At 43.2% G+C, this 16,042-nt stretch overlaps 1 protein-coding gene across 2 annotated transcripts; it reads left to right on the forward strand.

Moving 5' to 3' along the window:
- The first annotated feature begins 527 nt into the window (after positions 1-527).
- LOC118103383 (radixin) lies at positions 528-15,043 on the forward strand. Of its 2 annotated transcripts, XM_035150267.2 has the most exons (15): positions 528-729; positions 2,126-2,219; positions 7,527-7,610; positions 7,986-8,081; positions 8,780-8,902; positions 9,011-9,162; positions 9,408-9,491; positions 9,688-9,834; positions 10,404-10,500; positions 10,596-10,759; positions 11,039-11,169; positions 11,351-11,511; positions 11,648-11,740; positions 11,991-12,227; positions 12,409-15,043. In XM_035150267.2, exons 2-15 carry the CDS (start codon positions 2,208-2,210, stop codon positions 12,571-12,573), a joined length of 1,746 nt encoding a protein of 581 aa, XP_035006158.1. In that variant the 5' UTR covers positions 528-729; positions 2,126-2,207; the 3' UTR covers positions 12,574-15,043. The 2 variants fall into 2 exon arrangements, with proteins under 2 accessions (XP_035006158.1, XP_035006159.1); XM_035150268.2 differs by lacking the exons at positions 528-729; positions 2,126-2,219; positions 7,986-8,081; positions 8,780-8,902; positions 9,011-9,162 and having other exon boundaries at positions 7,552-7,610.
- The last annotated feature ends 999 nt before the right edge of the window (positions 15,044-16,042 follow it).

Below are 16,042 nucleotides of genomic sequence, written 5' to 3' on the forward strand. Positions count from 1 at the left end.
TGAAATATTTATCCCAAATAATTATGTTGAATTTAAGAATATGAAGACGACGCCTGTGAGGTTGTACATTTTTAGATTAACTAAAATAAATGCATGTGGATCTCTGTATGTGCGTTTTGTGGATTTTGTGAATGGCTTGTTTGAAAGGTGCTGTATAAATAAAGTTTTGAGTGATTGATATTGAACATCTTCACCATCGGGTGCGTCAAGCTGACTGGAGAAAAGGGAGAAATGACCGGAAACGAGCAAACATTAAACCCAACAATATTTTAATAACTTATGATGCAGCTTTTTGTTGCATGGTCATCAGCATTAAAAAGAATAGCAGCAAAAATGATATGCTTTCAATTTTCATATATGTATACGTGAATGCTTTAGCAGTGTATTGTTACATTTGTACTTCTACACCTCTTAACGACACTTTTAAAATTACTGTGTTTGTGTTGTGATATTGGTGGAGTTCAAATTAGCGACAATTGTCGAAGTGCTTCCGGGAGGCTTTTACTATTAAAGCCAACACCGGAAGTGGCGTCGTGTCATTTCCGCGCGCTTCACAGTGGCACCCCAAATCGCCTTATGGTTGTTCGGGACTCGAACGATTCGCTCTCAGCTCAAAAAACACGGAAACACGGGATCGTCCACAGGTTGATTTCATCGTGGACGTTTGGGGTCTCATCCGAGGACAGCGGGCTTCCACATCCATTCTAAGAACCACTCAGTCTCCCCCCGGTGAGTTGCCTCTCCCTAAAAAAAAAAAACACACACAGCTTCTCAACTTTGATGCAATAGCGGATATCCTCGTGTTCGATCCCCTTCTTCTTATCTCCCCCTCGACACGGTCCACACGCTGGAGTGTCGGGACACGTCTTTTTTGCGTGTTTCTTCCCCTGTTTCTTCTGCGGGGTAAAATGCGTTTGAATTGGCCCAACGTGCGTGAAAATGCGCGTTAAAACTTCACACGTCCTAGCAAGGCAGCAGCTGTAGCTAGCTCGTCCCGTTACATAGACTACACCCACTATCTTCTAATCAGCCCTTTGCTATGGGCCACTGTTCACTTTATGTGGGAATGGTCGTGTAGCGGTTAACGCAGGTGGAGGAATTAATTTTTCACACGTTTATTTTTAATTATTCCCGTCGTGCTAACGTATTTTTTTTTTTTTTTTTACGACAGTGACACGTATTTACCACCATTTCATTTAAATAGTTGTCAAATTGTAACGGAAGCCAACTCTCGGCGGGTAAGTGGGCGAAGCTAATTGCTGGAAGCTACAAGTGTCTCCACCTGGTTTACCATCATTTCTTCTTTAAAGCCACTATATGACTATGTTATACAGTCTCTTTACTTACTTTTACTCTGTGATGATTAATGTTCACTGTCTCACCTCCAGCTGCCAAAATGGATCGAGTCCTCTTCTGATTTTTAACAATATTTAGGTGATCTCCAAACAAAACATTGGATTGCCCTTCAAAATAAAGATAGAAACAAACTTCCTGTTAATGTATGTTTGCCAAGTCAAAACCAGACCTGCTAAATACCTCAGTTTGGCTTAAAACTCAGGAAATGTCTTATGCAGCATTAAAATTGAAACTTAAAATTTGTATTGCATGAAAAAGTGACAGTTTCAAGATAAGGATATTTAGACCATGTCAATAAAACGATGATGATTGAAATACAATATTGATCAACAGCTGTGTTACAAAAGTCAAATATATATTGATTTGTTTAAAAGCATTGTCCAAACACAGTGAGGAGGTCAAGTGCATAATTGATCTACCTCAGATTTGCCAATAAATCAGTCTTTAAACTTGCAAGAAATAATAATGTGACATTTATTGTGATAGTTCTTGATATTACATTTTTTTCTTGATATCATTTTTCAACTCTTTACCTGAATCGTCTGAAGCTCATATTAATGTTCAACACAGGTCATCACTCCTGAAACTATATTGTTATTTTCAACTCTATGCATTGTATAGCCAGGGTTTAACTGATGGATCCTTTCATAAAGACTTTTCAGAAAGCAATAATGTTTTACAGGAAATCAGACTTACTAGCAGATAATATTTTTTCACCAACATAGACTGTGTTGACTAATGGAAAAAAACATGTCTGTTTCTCTTTCAGGCCGTGAGATACAAGTGTTGCTGTCGTCCAGTGACAGATTCTTCCTCTCAGTCAACGGGTGTAAGGGGGCTAGGAAATAAAGATGCCGAAACCGGTAAGAAACTGAAAGCTAGTTGAGAACTGGTGCTTCTATCATTCTGTGTTTTTAAAGAGATACAGACAGGCACATGAGCTGCTCAGGGCAAGAAGTCAGGGATAAAACACTTGCGTTTAGACACTTTCCAGGATAATTGATTCAGATTGTTTGATGGAAAAAGTCTTAACAATCTTCAAGCTCAGGATATCTGATATGAATCAGAAACATGAAAGTTGCTTGTTGGTTCCTGCTCAGTCTGCTTGTACAATCTGACTCCTCAGAACTGCTCTCTTGTCGTAACGGTAGGCGTGCACTGCCGCCCCAAGGCTACATTTGAGCGTTGGTTGAAGTGGCAGTTTCATACCCATGGCTGCTCCCACTCCTCGTACTCCTCTTCCAAGTAAACAACAGCCAGAGTGTGAAGTGTACTGCCTTGCCCACAGGCTGTGCAACTGCAACACTGCTGCCATTGTTGCTTAAAGGGTGGAGAGAATGCCAGAGAGAGTCCTGGGATGTGAACAACGCCAATACAAGACCGATTTTATGCAGTTGCTTCATGGTTGTCTGATTCCCACTGTTGTCATGCTGCTTTTTTCATCATGGGAACATGTCCCACATGGGTCTGGGAATATTGTTTGTTTCACTGTTAGTTGTCTCTTTAAAGGAAGGGATTTTCAAAGTGTGGAGTTGTCCAGCCCATGTGTTACTCTGCACAAACTAAATATGATACAGCTCCTCTTCGCATTTGGCATTCTTAGTTTACCAGCTCAGGGTCAAGTTGCGAAAGCTTACATCAGTACATTTCAGAGGAACTGGGAACAACAGGCTTCAGGCTTCTGCACAAATGGAGCGCATCTCCTGTCTAATTCTATAGTTGATGGGTGTGGGGGACAGCCAAGCAAAGGCAATGATGTCCTCCACTTCCCCCTTTTGTCTCTTGAATCATCAGGGGACCGTCCCAAAAAGACAGCTTGTACAGCGGAGTGCTGGCCTCTCTGCTGAGAGGGACATGTCTGTCACAGACAATAACTGACAGAGAAAGTACAGCCTGTGGCAGGGAGGCACTGACATAATAAACAGAGGAAGGACAGCAGGGCTGATCAGACGTGACCTTCTCTGGGATCAGTGCCAGACCTCAAAAACTTTTGGAATAGTCTTCTTATGCCTCAGTAAGTTTGAGTAACAGAAGTGTTTGTTGATGTAGCAGGGAGGCTACTGAATTATCAGTAACACTCACAACTGTATTGATAATGCATCCATAATTTAAACCATGCAGCATTCTTTTTTAACAATGTTCTGTAACTGAGGATAAGATGATTAGACTGACACTCATAAGATGCAGCGTAGGAATGTAACACTCTCTTCCATAGATAAATCGTTTCATTCAGCAGTTTAGTTCTACAGCAACTTGTAAAGAAAATGTTCCCGACTCTCTGACAACACACCATAGCTTTATTTTGTGTGGAGCCTTTCATAGTGAGAGCGGCCACTTAAAACCAATTGAACCAGTGCTCTGGAGGCTGCTTTGTTACTGTTGCACACTGCTGACTGTGACCTTGTTGGCTTAAAGAGTCTTTGTATACCCCCGTTGGTTTATGCAACTTAAATTCAGAAATGATAAAAGTTTTGTTCTGACTGAAAATGGGCATAAAATACTGTTTTTCATACCAAAGCTGCAGCTGTGCTTCTCCCCGACCGACACCTGACTCCTTGGATGCCATTAGTGGTTAATCCAATGGGTTAATATATCAATGGATTTTTAATCAGTGGTGATTAATTGATGATGATTTAGATATCGGTGTCCCTATTTCAGGGCTTCGACATCAGTGTGCATAAAACGTAAACCATCAAACAGTTCGTGTGAGTGTTTCTATGAACATATTTTACATTTGTAGTAATATGGAATAATGTGCTGTTTCTGTCTGTTGACATCATATCCCCACACCCACTTGACCCCAACCCCTTTGGTGCAGTGTGTGGGCTGTGGAATTATGAGGTGACAGCACCCCACAGGAAGAGGGCCCACACGGGTTTCCTAGCCCGTGGCTGTTTTCCTGTTTGCAGGAGAGGGGGCCCACTGTGTGTATCGGGGCCCAGTCTGTGTCAACATCCTGCCTCTATGCAAGCACAGACACAGGGTGAAGAGACAGGATTATCACCAGACGACCGAGGGCCTGGAAGGGAAAGGAGAAGTCGGGGAAGATGAGCGTAGGGATCAGGAAAAATAGGAAGTTGACAAAGAGAAGAAAGGAAACGAGGGATTTGTTGTCGTGCTGAGGAGATACCCAGCGGTTTAGGAGGTATGAAAATAGGGACATTTAGAGGAAGGTAGGAGCATCAGCGTTGGTGCTGAGCAACATTAAACTCTTGTTTGCCTCTTGTGTTTGACCCATCACCTCATTAACAATACAAAAGCTAGGTCCATAATCAAGTAGGGTATGTAAGACCCTCCTTTTTCCATTTTTATTGCCCCTCGAGTGTATCTTGTAAAATCTCTTCAAGTGTTTCAAATGCTGTTTATACAACAGGCTGCAAAACTTTCCAGTTTCCTAAAAGATGAGTTTGTGTCTGTAGCTTGTGGTGAATCCTCGTCTCCTCTCACTCCCCCTTTCATTCCCCCACCCTCAGAGGCCTGCCTCACCCTGCAGGGGGGTTAATCGGAGAGACAGACAGCTGCTCAGAGCCCAGCAGGACAGATTAGCAGCTCTACTGATTGAAGTGTGTGTGTGTGTCTCTCTCTTAAGGCCTCGCTCTGCAAAGCTCCTCTAAACAGCTTACAGGAACTAAACAGCTGCACATTTAACAAGGGGCCTGTCTGAGTGAGAACTCCTCTTCCCAACTGAAATGGAGAGGGGGATTTAGAAACGTGGCAAAATGACACTAAGAATGCAAAATACAGGCAATTCAAATGATCCAGCCACTGATTTTGACACAATTTGCAGTCTCTGATATACTTTTTGGAATTTTACTTTGCTACCCTGACTTATTGTGTCACTTAGAAGTCTTGAGTGGTATTATAAAGTCTGTAGTTATACTCACTACAACTTCAGAAAGCATTGTAGATTGTCAAGCCAACCACAACTGTAGCTTGGGAAAACTCACTGGTTAATGCAATTGGCGAGCAGCTGAAATGAGGCAAAATGATAGTCCAAGTCAGAATAACATAATCCAGAATTTTAGATAAATAAACTAACTTCTACTCTTTAATATTTTTATCCTTGTGCACTGATGTGTCTGCTTCCTGATTCCCAATAAGAACTTCCTTGACACTTTTTCTGTCTAGCTACCTGTTAGTGTAGTGACTGGATGACCGCTCGGTGTTGTGGGGCATGGCTGCAGGAAGGCTGCCATTCTGTTGTATTATGTGGATATCTGCAAGTTAAATGGTGGATAAGACAGTCGATCTGAATACAACATGATATCATATTAGTTTTATGGTTTCCTTCTTGTTTTGAGGAACTGTTGAGACACGTCAGTTGAAATCATGACTCAAACTCCCTTTATATGACAGGGCAGCATTAAGCACACCTAAGTTTGTGGGTAAAACACATGCTTTGACCTGCTTAAGCAAACAAGAAACTTCTGAAATGTGTCTGCTGGTTTAACTGTAACCTAATGATTTCAAAAGAGATCCTCTTAGGAACTGTCTTGTTGCCCAGTCAGTGTGTCTCGTGTCACCAGAGGGACAAATGTCACATAAGGACAGGCTTGCAAAAGTTGCTCCTTTGAGACTTCTCAGTTGTCTGTGTGTGTCAGCGCCCCGGCATGTTGTTGTCGCTCTTCTCCTCCCCGTCTCTCTGCAGGAGAGAGGATTAACTAACCGTCTGGTCCACACAGGATTCCACCTCTCTGCGCTCTGGCTACGTTTTGCCAGAGACACGTACTCGCATGCAGCACAAAGGGCCGGCTCTTTCACAGCTGATGGCTGATGGCAGGCGGGCCCCACACAAACACAGGGCAAGAGACATTCAAGGCCGGTCACTTAGAAACCCCAGCTCAACACTCCACTCTCCATAACTGCTCCTGTCTCAGGAAGTCAGTGAGGCAGCTTCTTTTTGAAACAAGCACAAAATACTAATTCATCTTCCAGTGAACCGTGGACAGGTTATTTTGCTGATGTGGCTTTTTAAGTGTAGTTAGTTGGAGATGTTCATGCAAGATGTCTACAGTGTGGAGAAAGTGCTGCAACTTTTCATGGCTAATTAATGAGAGTTAGACAGGCAGATACATTGTGGTGGGAGCTGTGTGGTGTGGGAGTCCAGCTATGTGCTGTATAGACACAAGTTTCATGGATTATTCATTGCCTGAGAAACGGAGAGATGAAGGCCGGAGAGACGGTGAAAAAAATGAGAGAGGCACTGAGAGAAATGCAAAGTAAGCGTTCCTGAGGTTTTGTGTAGAACTGAAAAGGAAAGGCTCCGTCTGTGTCCCTTTTCCTTTCCCTTGATTTTTGCACGGTTGGCCCATCTTCAGCAACCTCGCTGTAACTTAATCTCAAAGGGAATACACCCGAGATCATCTCTTGCTTTACTTTATTATTTTGCTCTCTGCCTCTCATTTTCTCACCTTCATCTGTACCATGCACGTTTCCCTCCGTCTCTTCTCGAGTTGTTAATCACCAGCGAGGCAACATTCAGCCTCTGTGTGTATGTAGTCGTGGGAGGAAGGATGTGAGATGCTTCAGAGGTCGGCCCCGCTCTGCTCCGTGCCATGAGCCGCTGCTAGGCGCGCCGCCAGTGCTGCTAAACAGGGCACAGCCAATGCCTGAGTTTTATCTCCCGCTCCGCCCCAGCAGAGGCCCTGCAGTTGTAGGCTGCCTGGAGAGGTGGGGTTTGCTCTCCCTGGCAGTGCAGGATGGAAAATGAAAGGGAGAGACCAGAGTTTACAGTGGCTTCACTAAATTTGGGTTATGGTTGACACAAATTGAGAAATTGCGCAATAAGCTGTCATTAATCTCTGTAGGAATTCTGTAATTTTCCGGCAGATTGTTGCTCGACCGAAAAACAATTCATCCCCATAACGGACGATCTCAGAAAGCACTCACTGTTTCTCATTTGGAATTACAGGGTGTCTTTGTTTAGTGGTTTTTGTTTGAGAAAATACTACAGAAATTTGTGACAAAAGTATAATTCTAATTTATATTTATGGAAAAACAAGATTTTCCACCAAAACATGCAGTTTACCAAAAGTTGTTTGGTAAGCAAATTATATTGGGACTTTAGAAATGAGAAGAGTCGGGTGTCGCTGCTCTATCTAATATTTGAAAATAAAATCCTTGTATTAATAATGCAACAAGTTTAACTTCTTGCTGTGTTTGTTTTCTAGATCAACGTCCGGGTCACCACCATGGATGCAGAGCTGGAGTTTGCCATCCAGCCCAATACCACAGGGAAACAGCTCTTCGACCAGGTGTGCACGAGTGACACAACTGACTTCATTTTTTATATCTTCCACGTCCCACTTTACCCTCATCCTACATCCATTAACTGATATAATTCAGTGAATCAGAAGATTTACCCAAACAAGTTGTGCACGCAGTTTACCTGATGGGCTTGTAATTGTCAGCCAGTTTTAGAAACTTTCACAGCAGTGATAAGGTGATGAGCTGCACTGTATTGATAAGATAAATATACTATTATATGACAACACCCTATTGAAAGAACCCCACCTCTGTGGCATGTCACCGTCTTTCTTTCCATCCATTTCCTGTCTGTCTACACTGAACAGCTGAAAATGATCCTTTAACAAGCTGTAGCAATGTATTTCTTTTTGTTTTGATCTCAGGTGGTGAAGACAGTGGGTCTGCGGGAGGTCTGGTTCTTCGGTCTACAGTATGTGGACAGTAAAGGCTACAGCACCTGGCTCAAACTCAATAAGAAGGTCGGTGTCACATCACATCAAAATAAACAGTTTGTAGCTGTTCTTTCTTCCTTCTTCCATCTCTCTGCCTCCTTCTCTTCTTAACTCTTTGCCATGATTCAATCTTGGTCTGTTTGTCTGTGTCTGTTTGGGATTTGTCTGGAAGTTGTGCTGTGGTTTGGAGCCTCGGATGTTCTCTTTCAACAGCCCTCCTCTCTCATTCAGGGCAACATACCCTCCGGCCTAAACCTCTGCTATTACAGTGTGTCTGTGTGTTTCCGAGTATGCGTGACAGAAAATCCCCCTCAACAGTTTTCTGTGTCTCTGTCTGTCTGCTTGTGTACGTACCACTAACATATGTCAGACGACGCACATTACAGAAGTGTCTTGTGGTAAATGTGCTTGTTAATTAGTTACTTAATGTACTTTTGTGATGGATTTTAGCTCAAACAATGCTACGTTTTTGAGGCAGATGCATTTCTTAAACATAAGCACAAAAGATAAACATATTTAAAGCAACCCGAAATGAGGTTATTAAACAATCTCAGCAGATAAGTCATTACTGCAAAAGCATGATAGTCTATAGTCACCAATTGTGCTCAAAAATGATTATTTACAAGCTGACGTGTTCATTCTACCTGGACACTAAGATGTAGCTGTGACACAAACATGATGTGACTGAGCGATGGATGAATAATGACACTGTTGTTGTTTTTTAGGTGACCCAGCAGGATGTGAAGAAGGAGAACCCCCTGCAGTTTAAGTTCAGAGCCAAATTCTTCCCTGAGGATGTGTCGGAGGAGCTCATCCAGGAGATCACCCAGAGACTCTTCTTTCTTCAGGTAACAAACCACTGATCAAGTTTTCAACTAGATGTAGTGAATTTTTTGGTGCTATTTGAAAACTTGAAAACTATTATTAACTATTTTACGTCCTCCCCGTTCTGCCAGGTGAAGGAGGCCATCCTGAATGATGAGAACTATTGTCCCCCAGAGACGGCGGTGTTACTGGCATCATACGCCGTCCAGACCAAGTATGGAGACTACAACAAAGATGCCCACAAGCCTGGCTACCTTACCCATGACAGACTGCTGCCTCAGAGGTACAAACATCTCACAAACCGCTCTGAACATGAGTGACCAAACGGCCACCTACTGTGGGAGGCGTCCGCTCAGTTCCCCCACACACACACACACACACGCACTACATCACACAAACCCTGGAATGCGTCTCGTTCCCTGGTAGGATCTTGTATGATTTCCTCCGGAGGAAACAATTCTGTGCCGATCGACATTCCTTCAGGCGAAAGTCATTTCATTGTGGCTGTGTGTGTCTGTTTGTGTGCAGAGTCCTGGAGCAACACAAGCTGACCAAGGAGCAGTGGGAGGACCGGATACAGACTTGGCATGAAGAACACAGAGGAATGCTCAGGTGTGTGTTAAATTGAAGGAGATAAAGAAAAAAATCTTTCTGTGTGTACGTGTTTGAAACTTGTTAGGACGAGGAGTGTGTCGACATACCCTGGGATGTAATTGTATTTTAAAAATGTAAATTAATTTCTCTTTCACAGCTATGATAATATTTCTAAAAGCATAACTCATGACCCTCTGTGTTTCCTCTTCGTTAGAGAGGACTCGATGATGGAGTATCTTAAAATCGCCCAGGACCTGGAGATGTACGGCGTCAACTACTTTGAGATTAAAAACAAGAAGGGCACACAGCTGTGGTTGGGCGTGGATGCTCTCGGCCTCAACATCTATGAGCATGAAGACAAGTAAGGCACAAAAACACACAGATCTGTCAGGTGTACTCACAAAATAACTGCTCTATCATTCTGGAGAAATTCTTTGTTTGATATCAACATAAACATTGGGCGAGGACTCACAAGTGTACAATAGTCTAGAGGACAATATTTTTAGAAGTGAAAAATGAGGCTGAGGTGGAGAAAGGAACTGAAGAGTCTTTCCTGGTCAGATTTTCGTTTCCCCTTTCGTAGAGGAAAGTATAGATATAATCAGAACTCTTGTAGCGTTTCCTCTCACTGTCTCTCTGCCTTGGCCTTCCTGTCTGTTATCTGGGGTCATCACAGCTGCCATCCTTTTTCCCTCGCCCAGGTGACAACAGAGACCTGTTCCTTTCTGATCAGAGAACTACAGGTATCCTGTCAAATTTTGGCAGGAGAGGATATTTAGAGTTTCATCCACCTTCTGTTTCCTGTCATTCTTTCCAATTTCACTGATGCAGCCTGAAAAATCCAGTCTGATAATTTCATGTTAGTCAGTTTGTCCATGCTGGGCACCATCTGCTGGCCAAGTTTTATAAAGCATGTTTTTTTGTTTTCAGGTTGACACCAAAGATTGGCTTCCCCTGGAGCGAGATTCGAAACATCTCTTTCAACGACAAGAAGTTCGTCATCAAACCTATCGACAAGAAAGCGCCTGTGAGTGTGAAATTCATCAAAAGTGTCCTCAGAAAAATGTCCTGCTTTACAGTTAAGTATATATCTTCTGCTTCTCTCTTTTCTTACCCTTGTAGGACTTTGTGTTTTATGCCCCGCGACTGCGCATCAACAAGCGAATCTTGGCGTTGTGTATGGGAAACCACGAGTTGTACATGAGGAGGAGAAAGCCCGACACCATCGAGGTGCAACAGATGAAGGCTCAGGCCCGGGAGGAGAAGCACCACAAACAAATGGAGAGGTACTGAAAACACCATATACACCATGCACAAATATTTCCTCTTAACTATTGTAAATTAAATTGATAGCAAATCCTATCAGACCAAGGTTTTAAGCGATGTAGCAACTGTTTACTCCAAGTATGCTGCTTGTAAATATCAGTTATAATGCTTCTCCACCAGAGGGCTGTCTTCCTTTTTTTACACGCCTGCTCTGAGGCAGGAGTATGTGGTCATTTTATGGCGTTAAAAAAGTGCTTGCTTTAACATTCAATTAATAAACGTGTTGTTTTTTTTCCCAGGGCCCAGCTGGAGAATGAGAAAAAGAAGCGAGAGCATGCGGAGAAAGAAAAGGAGAAGATAGAGCGTGAGAAAGATGAGCTCATGGAGCGGCTAAGACACATTGAGGAGCAGACGATGAGAGCTCAGAAAGGTATTTGGTTTTCTTACTTATCGATCTGTTCACTTATCAGTGCTGCCTCCCCCTCACCTCCCTCTGTCTATCAAATCAGAGCATCTCTCTTGGGCTGCAAGATCAGTTGTGTCTGTTGAACTGAAAATTTGGTTGAAGCCGTCCCTCTTTGTTTGAACTGTTTTTGTGTTTGTTCCCACAGAGCTCGAGGAGCAGACTCGCCGGGCCCTGGAGCTGGAGCAGGAGAGAAGGAGAGCGAGGGAGGAGGCGGAGAGGCTGGAGAGAGAGAGGACAATGGCAGAGGAGGCGAAGGGGGAGCTGGCCAAACAGGCCGCAGACCAGCTGAAGAACCAGGAGCAACTGGTGCGTGTTTGTTTGACTGATGCTGCGAGCAATTTCAGGCTGTGTACATTTTTGTGCACACAAGCCTCTTTAATAGACAGTGAAGTCCATTCTTCTGCAAGCAGACACTGACTGTTTGATGTATGTTTGATCCCAGGCTGCTGAACTGGCAGAATTCACAGCCAAGATCGCTCTCCTGGAAGATGCCAAGAGGAAGAAAGAAGATGAGGCTTCAGAATGGCAACACAAGGTAACGCACTCCTCTCCCCTCAATCCTGCAGAAGCAAACTTGGGCCTCATTGTTAAATCTTTCATCAGAATTGTGATTAACCTTTTAACCACTTGGAAATCTTCCCAATAGCTGCATACTATGGCTGAGTCTTATCTGTTACAGTATATTTAAAGCATAACCCATCAAGGTTTCAGAACTAATGGAGTCAGGGCTGACCTCCTCCTCCGTTATTAAACTATGCGGTCCTCCTCCATGCTCCCTCTTGCAGGCTCTCTCAGCCCAGGATGACTTGGAGAAGACCAAGGAGGAGCTAAAGACGGCGATGACAATTATGCCAGCAGCTCCAGGCGGCAATGCCGAGAGCGAGCACGACGAGCAGGACGAGAACCACGCAGAGGCCAGTGCCGAGCTGTCCAACGAGGGCGTCAGCGAGATCGACCTCCGCAGCGAAGAGGCGCGCGTCACTGAAGCCCAGAAGAACGAGAGGGTGAAGCAGCAGCTGCAGGTGAGCGACGAGGGAAACGTTCAGAGAAATCTGAAAATATCAGTTGAAGTAGTTTTGTAGCAAAGAAGAAACACCAGTCAGGCAAAGGCGATTCATTAATTTTGGTTGCCTTTTTATTCTGTCTTGTCTTTTACCCTCCTCCTCAACAATTTTATGTTTTATCTTCTCTCCCATCACTCAGACATTAAGTTCAGAGTTGGCCGAGGCCAGAGACGAAACCAAGAAGACACAGAACGACGTGCTACACGCCGAGAATGTGAAAGCCGGCCGAGACAAATACAAAACGCTGCGCCAGATCCGATCGGGCAACACGAAGCAGCGCATCGACGAGTTTGAGTCCATGTGAGGACGGCGCCTCCCTCCCCTCCGCCCGCTTTCCCCTCAGGGGCACCTGTTCCCGAACTTTCCCCCCGGCGGCTGCTCGATTTTTTTTCATGGACAACAGATGCTGCCGTCCCCTCGACGCCCTCAAGCAATATTGAGAAATGATCTTGTCAAACTTTGCCAAAGTCCTGTCCCACGTGTCCACTCTGAAAGTCTGTAAATCTCGGTGATGTGGAGCCGCTTTGAACGAGCACACATCGTCACACTGCAGAGGTGTGTATCTGTAATCCTTAAGCACAGGGGAAAGGAGAAACTGTAAAACCAAAATGGAAGCGATTGGAAGTTTTATTTTTATTTTGAGTAAACAGGGCCATAGAAAGCTACTTTATTTTGCCTCACGACTTGTATGCAAAGCTTTAGTATGAATCCATATCTTCAGTTGTTTTTAAGTTCATGTCCTCTGCTTTTTGTTTGACTCGTTTTATCGATGACGCCCTTTGTTTTAGTTTGTCTGTCCAACACAATGAGGAGTTTGGGAATAAATGAGGTCATTCACGTTACATCGTCACATTTCACATGCTAAATATGCTAATTCACTTAGCCCCTGTCAGCTAAGCTGAAGTCTCTTCAAGCTGTAGTTGTAATGTCTCATCAGTAGGTTTCTCTACAAAGACACTGCAGTATTTTAATAGTTTCATTTGAGGCTGAATAACTTGAATAGTGATATTTTCCAATTTGGATAAAAAATCCTTTTTCGTTAATGAAATTGAAGTGAATGGACCCTCACGGGGAGAAGAGACGCCCGACTTGTCGCACGGCAGGTTCTGATGAACGAATGTAGCAAAGGTAACAAAGGGAAAGTGTTTTTTCACATGCACAGGTGATAGGACCGCATGTACCGAGCTTGTGCCACTGAGCTGTCGCCCTCGAGCTTAAAAGTGTTACGGAGATAAGCTAATTGGTAGTTGTGTGTCTATTTGTCTGTGTGCCTGTGATCCCTGTTGCATCCCAGTGTTTCATTCCCAGTCACCTTAGATGGTTTTCTCTGCCTACCAGCACACAGAGGATCCCAGGGTGTAACAGACAGAACAGACAAGACGAGTGTCGCCTCTGTGCTGCTCGTGTCTGTCCGACTGTATGATTGTTAGTGTGTTTTGTGTGTGTGTGTCTATATATGAATGTGTACAGGTGTGGAAGCTGAAGCCTAGCACCTCTCTGGCTGGGGAGCTTATGAAAACATCAGTCCTAGACCCTGGACAAATCTCTACCTCAGTAATGTTAGTAGTGGTGACTGACAGTCAAACACTGTGAGTGGGTCTGTCCACCCCCCCGTTTCCAAAACATAAGGTCATGATTTATTTCGGTTGCTGTTACATGCTTGGGCTAGTTTTGACAAAGTGTTATTTCTTACATATGAAGCTATATTTACTCGGTGGTCTCTCCCTGCTCCCTCCTCGCTCAGATGTTTTTTATTCCTTCTCATTTTGCCTGAGAGGAAATCCCCCAAAACAATGAGGAAGGCGAATGTAATAATGTTGCGAGTATCAGACCGGAGATGGACTGTAAACAGATTTTCGGTGTTATTTCACTGTCCCCTGACTGGGACCTGTGAAGTGTGACTGGACCCGAGACCTCGAAAAGAAGGCTGTCGTGTAAATTAATGAAAATGGCCTTAAGAGTCTGTTGGAACCTTTTCTCCTCTTTAACAATTCCCACTTTTAAGACCTGAAATGAATTCTTGGAGCTGAAGAGGCCTGTGTTAGTTCCTCTTAATGTGAAGGGACCTCGCTATTGGGATTTCTGCAAATCTCTCCAGAATGAAAGGGAGAATTTGGCCAATTTTTCCCCCTGAAATCTTAAAAAATTCCCATCTAACCACATCGTTAGTGCTCAGACGACAAACTGACTTTTTGTGGGCTGGCTAATACGTCCCAGGGTGCATTTGTGAAATTTAAGTTTTCCATTTATTTTTATTAACAATATGAGAAATGTTATTTGTTGCGCGATCACTTGACAGCTGGTGTAGTTTTGACGTTTGTTTGTTTTTAAAATGAGTTTTAAAGCACTTGTATGAAACGGGACACTGAAGCCTGCCTTTTGTGTTTAACTCCAGTGTCCGCTGTTAGTGTTGTTTGCCATAGCAGGTTTAAAAAAACAAAGACAAGGTCCTGCGCTTCCAGCTAATATTTTTGTATTCCCTAAATCTGCAGCATGCATCGCTTCATTGGAGGGGAAAACTCATGTTGACAAGCCCACCCCCCCAGAACCTCCACAGTGGAGCTGCAAGGCCTCAGTTGGTTTCTCCACAGCAGAATGTTGTCATCCTGCCTGTCCCCTCCAATGAAGCCAGCGTCTGATGATGCCCGTTCTGCCACCAGCTGTCATGTTATGCCTCCCCCCCCCCCGCTCATGTTAGTGTTCTTTAAGATAGAAGGCAAAGATGGATTGCAGTTCATTCCATTGGTTCACAAATAAAAGTTTTAAATTTTGAACATTTGACTCATTTGGATTCTTTCATATCATCTATGTAATGTTGCTGTAAGGTGTGTTTTGGGTTCTTTATTCCACATATCTGCTGTATACTTTCTAAAGTGTTTTAAGGAATATATTCTAATATAAAAAAAAAAAATTAACAGCTCCTATTAAAAACACAGTTAAGTCTTCAAGCCTTGTTTGGATCTCTATCATATTTGCATCCTGAGAATGTAATTTTGATTTTTGATTCATCTACAGTGTTTTATCACATTTTGGATGCCATACTCTACTATGATGTTCTTGGGGACATGACGTCTTTATCAGGTTTTGGAGTCACACTATGTTTTTATGACCAATGCAAATATCAAAGCTTCTCAGAAAAGCTTGGAGTCGACTGGACCGGCCTTTTTGAAGAATCGAGGAAATCCAACCTGAATTTAATGTGTGAATATGATGCAATTAGAAAAAATACAGTCACAGGAATACATGGGCTATTTTGAATATTGGATACTTCATACAGCTCAATGTAAGACTGGATGATGTACTGATTTTTAAGGACTGGACACATTTCTGTCTAGGATGGATGATGACATTGAGAAACAAAATAAGAAGCCTTCGAGACAGAAGATGGTTCTTAATTATTTGTTCTGGTGATGGCAACAAGTTGAGTTTATTGTGATATTAAAGTACGGAAGCCCTCAACGGACATGGATTCAGACATTATATTTCCTGTTATTATATAACCTTTGTTTTCCCATGATAAATAACTCGTTATCTCGAGATAAGTCTTTAAAAAGCCTGTCATTACAGGAACTGTTGCATTCAGTGGAGCAGTGTCAGATGGGAAGTGTGGTCCTTTGATGCCACCTTGTGGCTAAAATAAGTAAGTGCAGCTGTTGTGATGTTACTTTATGGCTGGTCAACACCGTGCAATGCATAACAATTATATTAATATATTAGACCTAATTATTGATATTGTTTTATTGCCCAGTCCTAATTTAAACTTTATTCAACCA

This window comes from Hippoglossus stenolepis, chromosome 24, assembly GCF_022539355.2.
Source record: "Hippoglossus stenolepis isolate QCI-W04-F060 chromosome 24, HSTE1.2, whole genome shotgun sequence".
NCBI lineage: Eukaryota > Metazoa > Chordata > Actinopteri > Pleuronectiformes > Pleuronectidae > Hippoglossus > Hippoglossus stenolepis.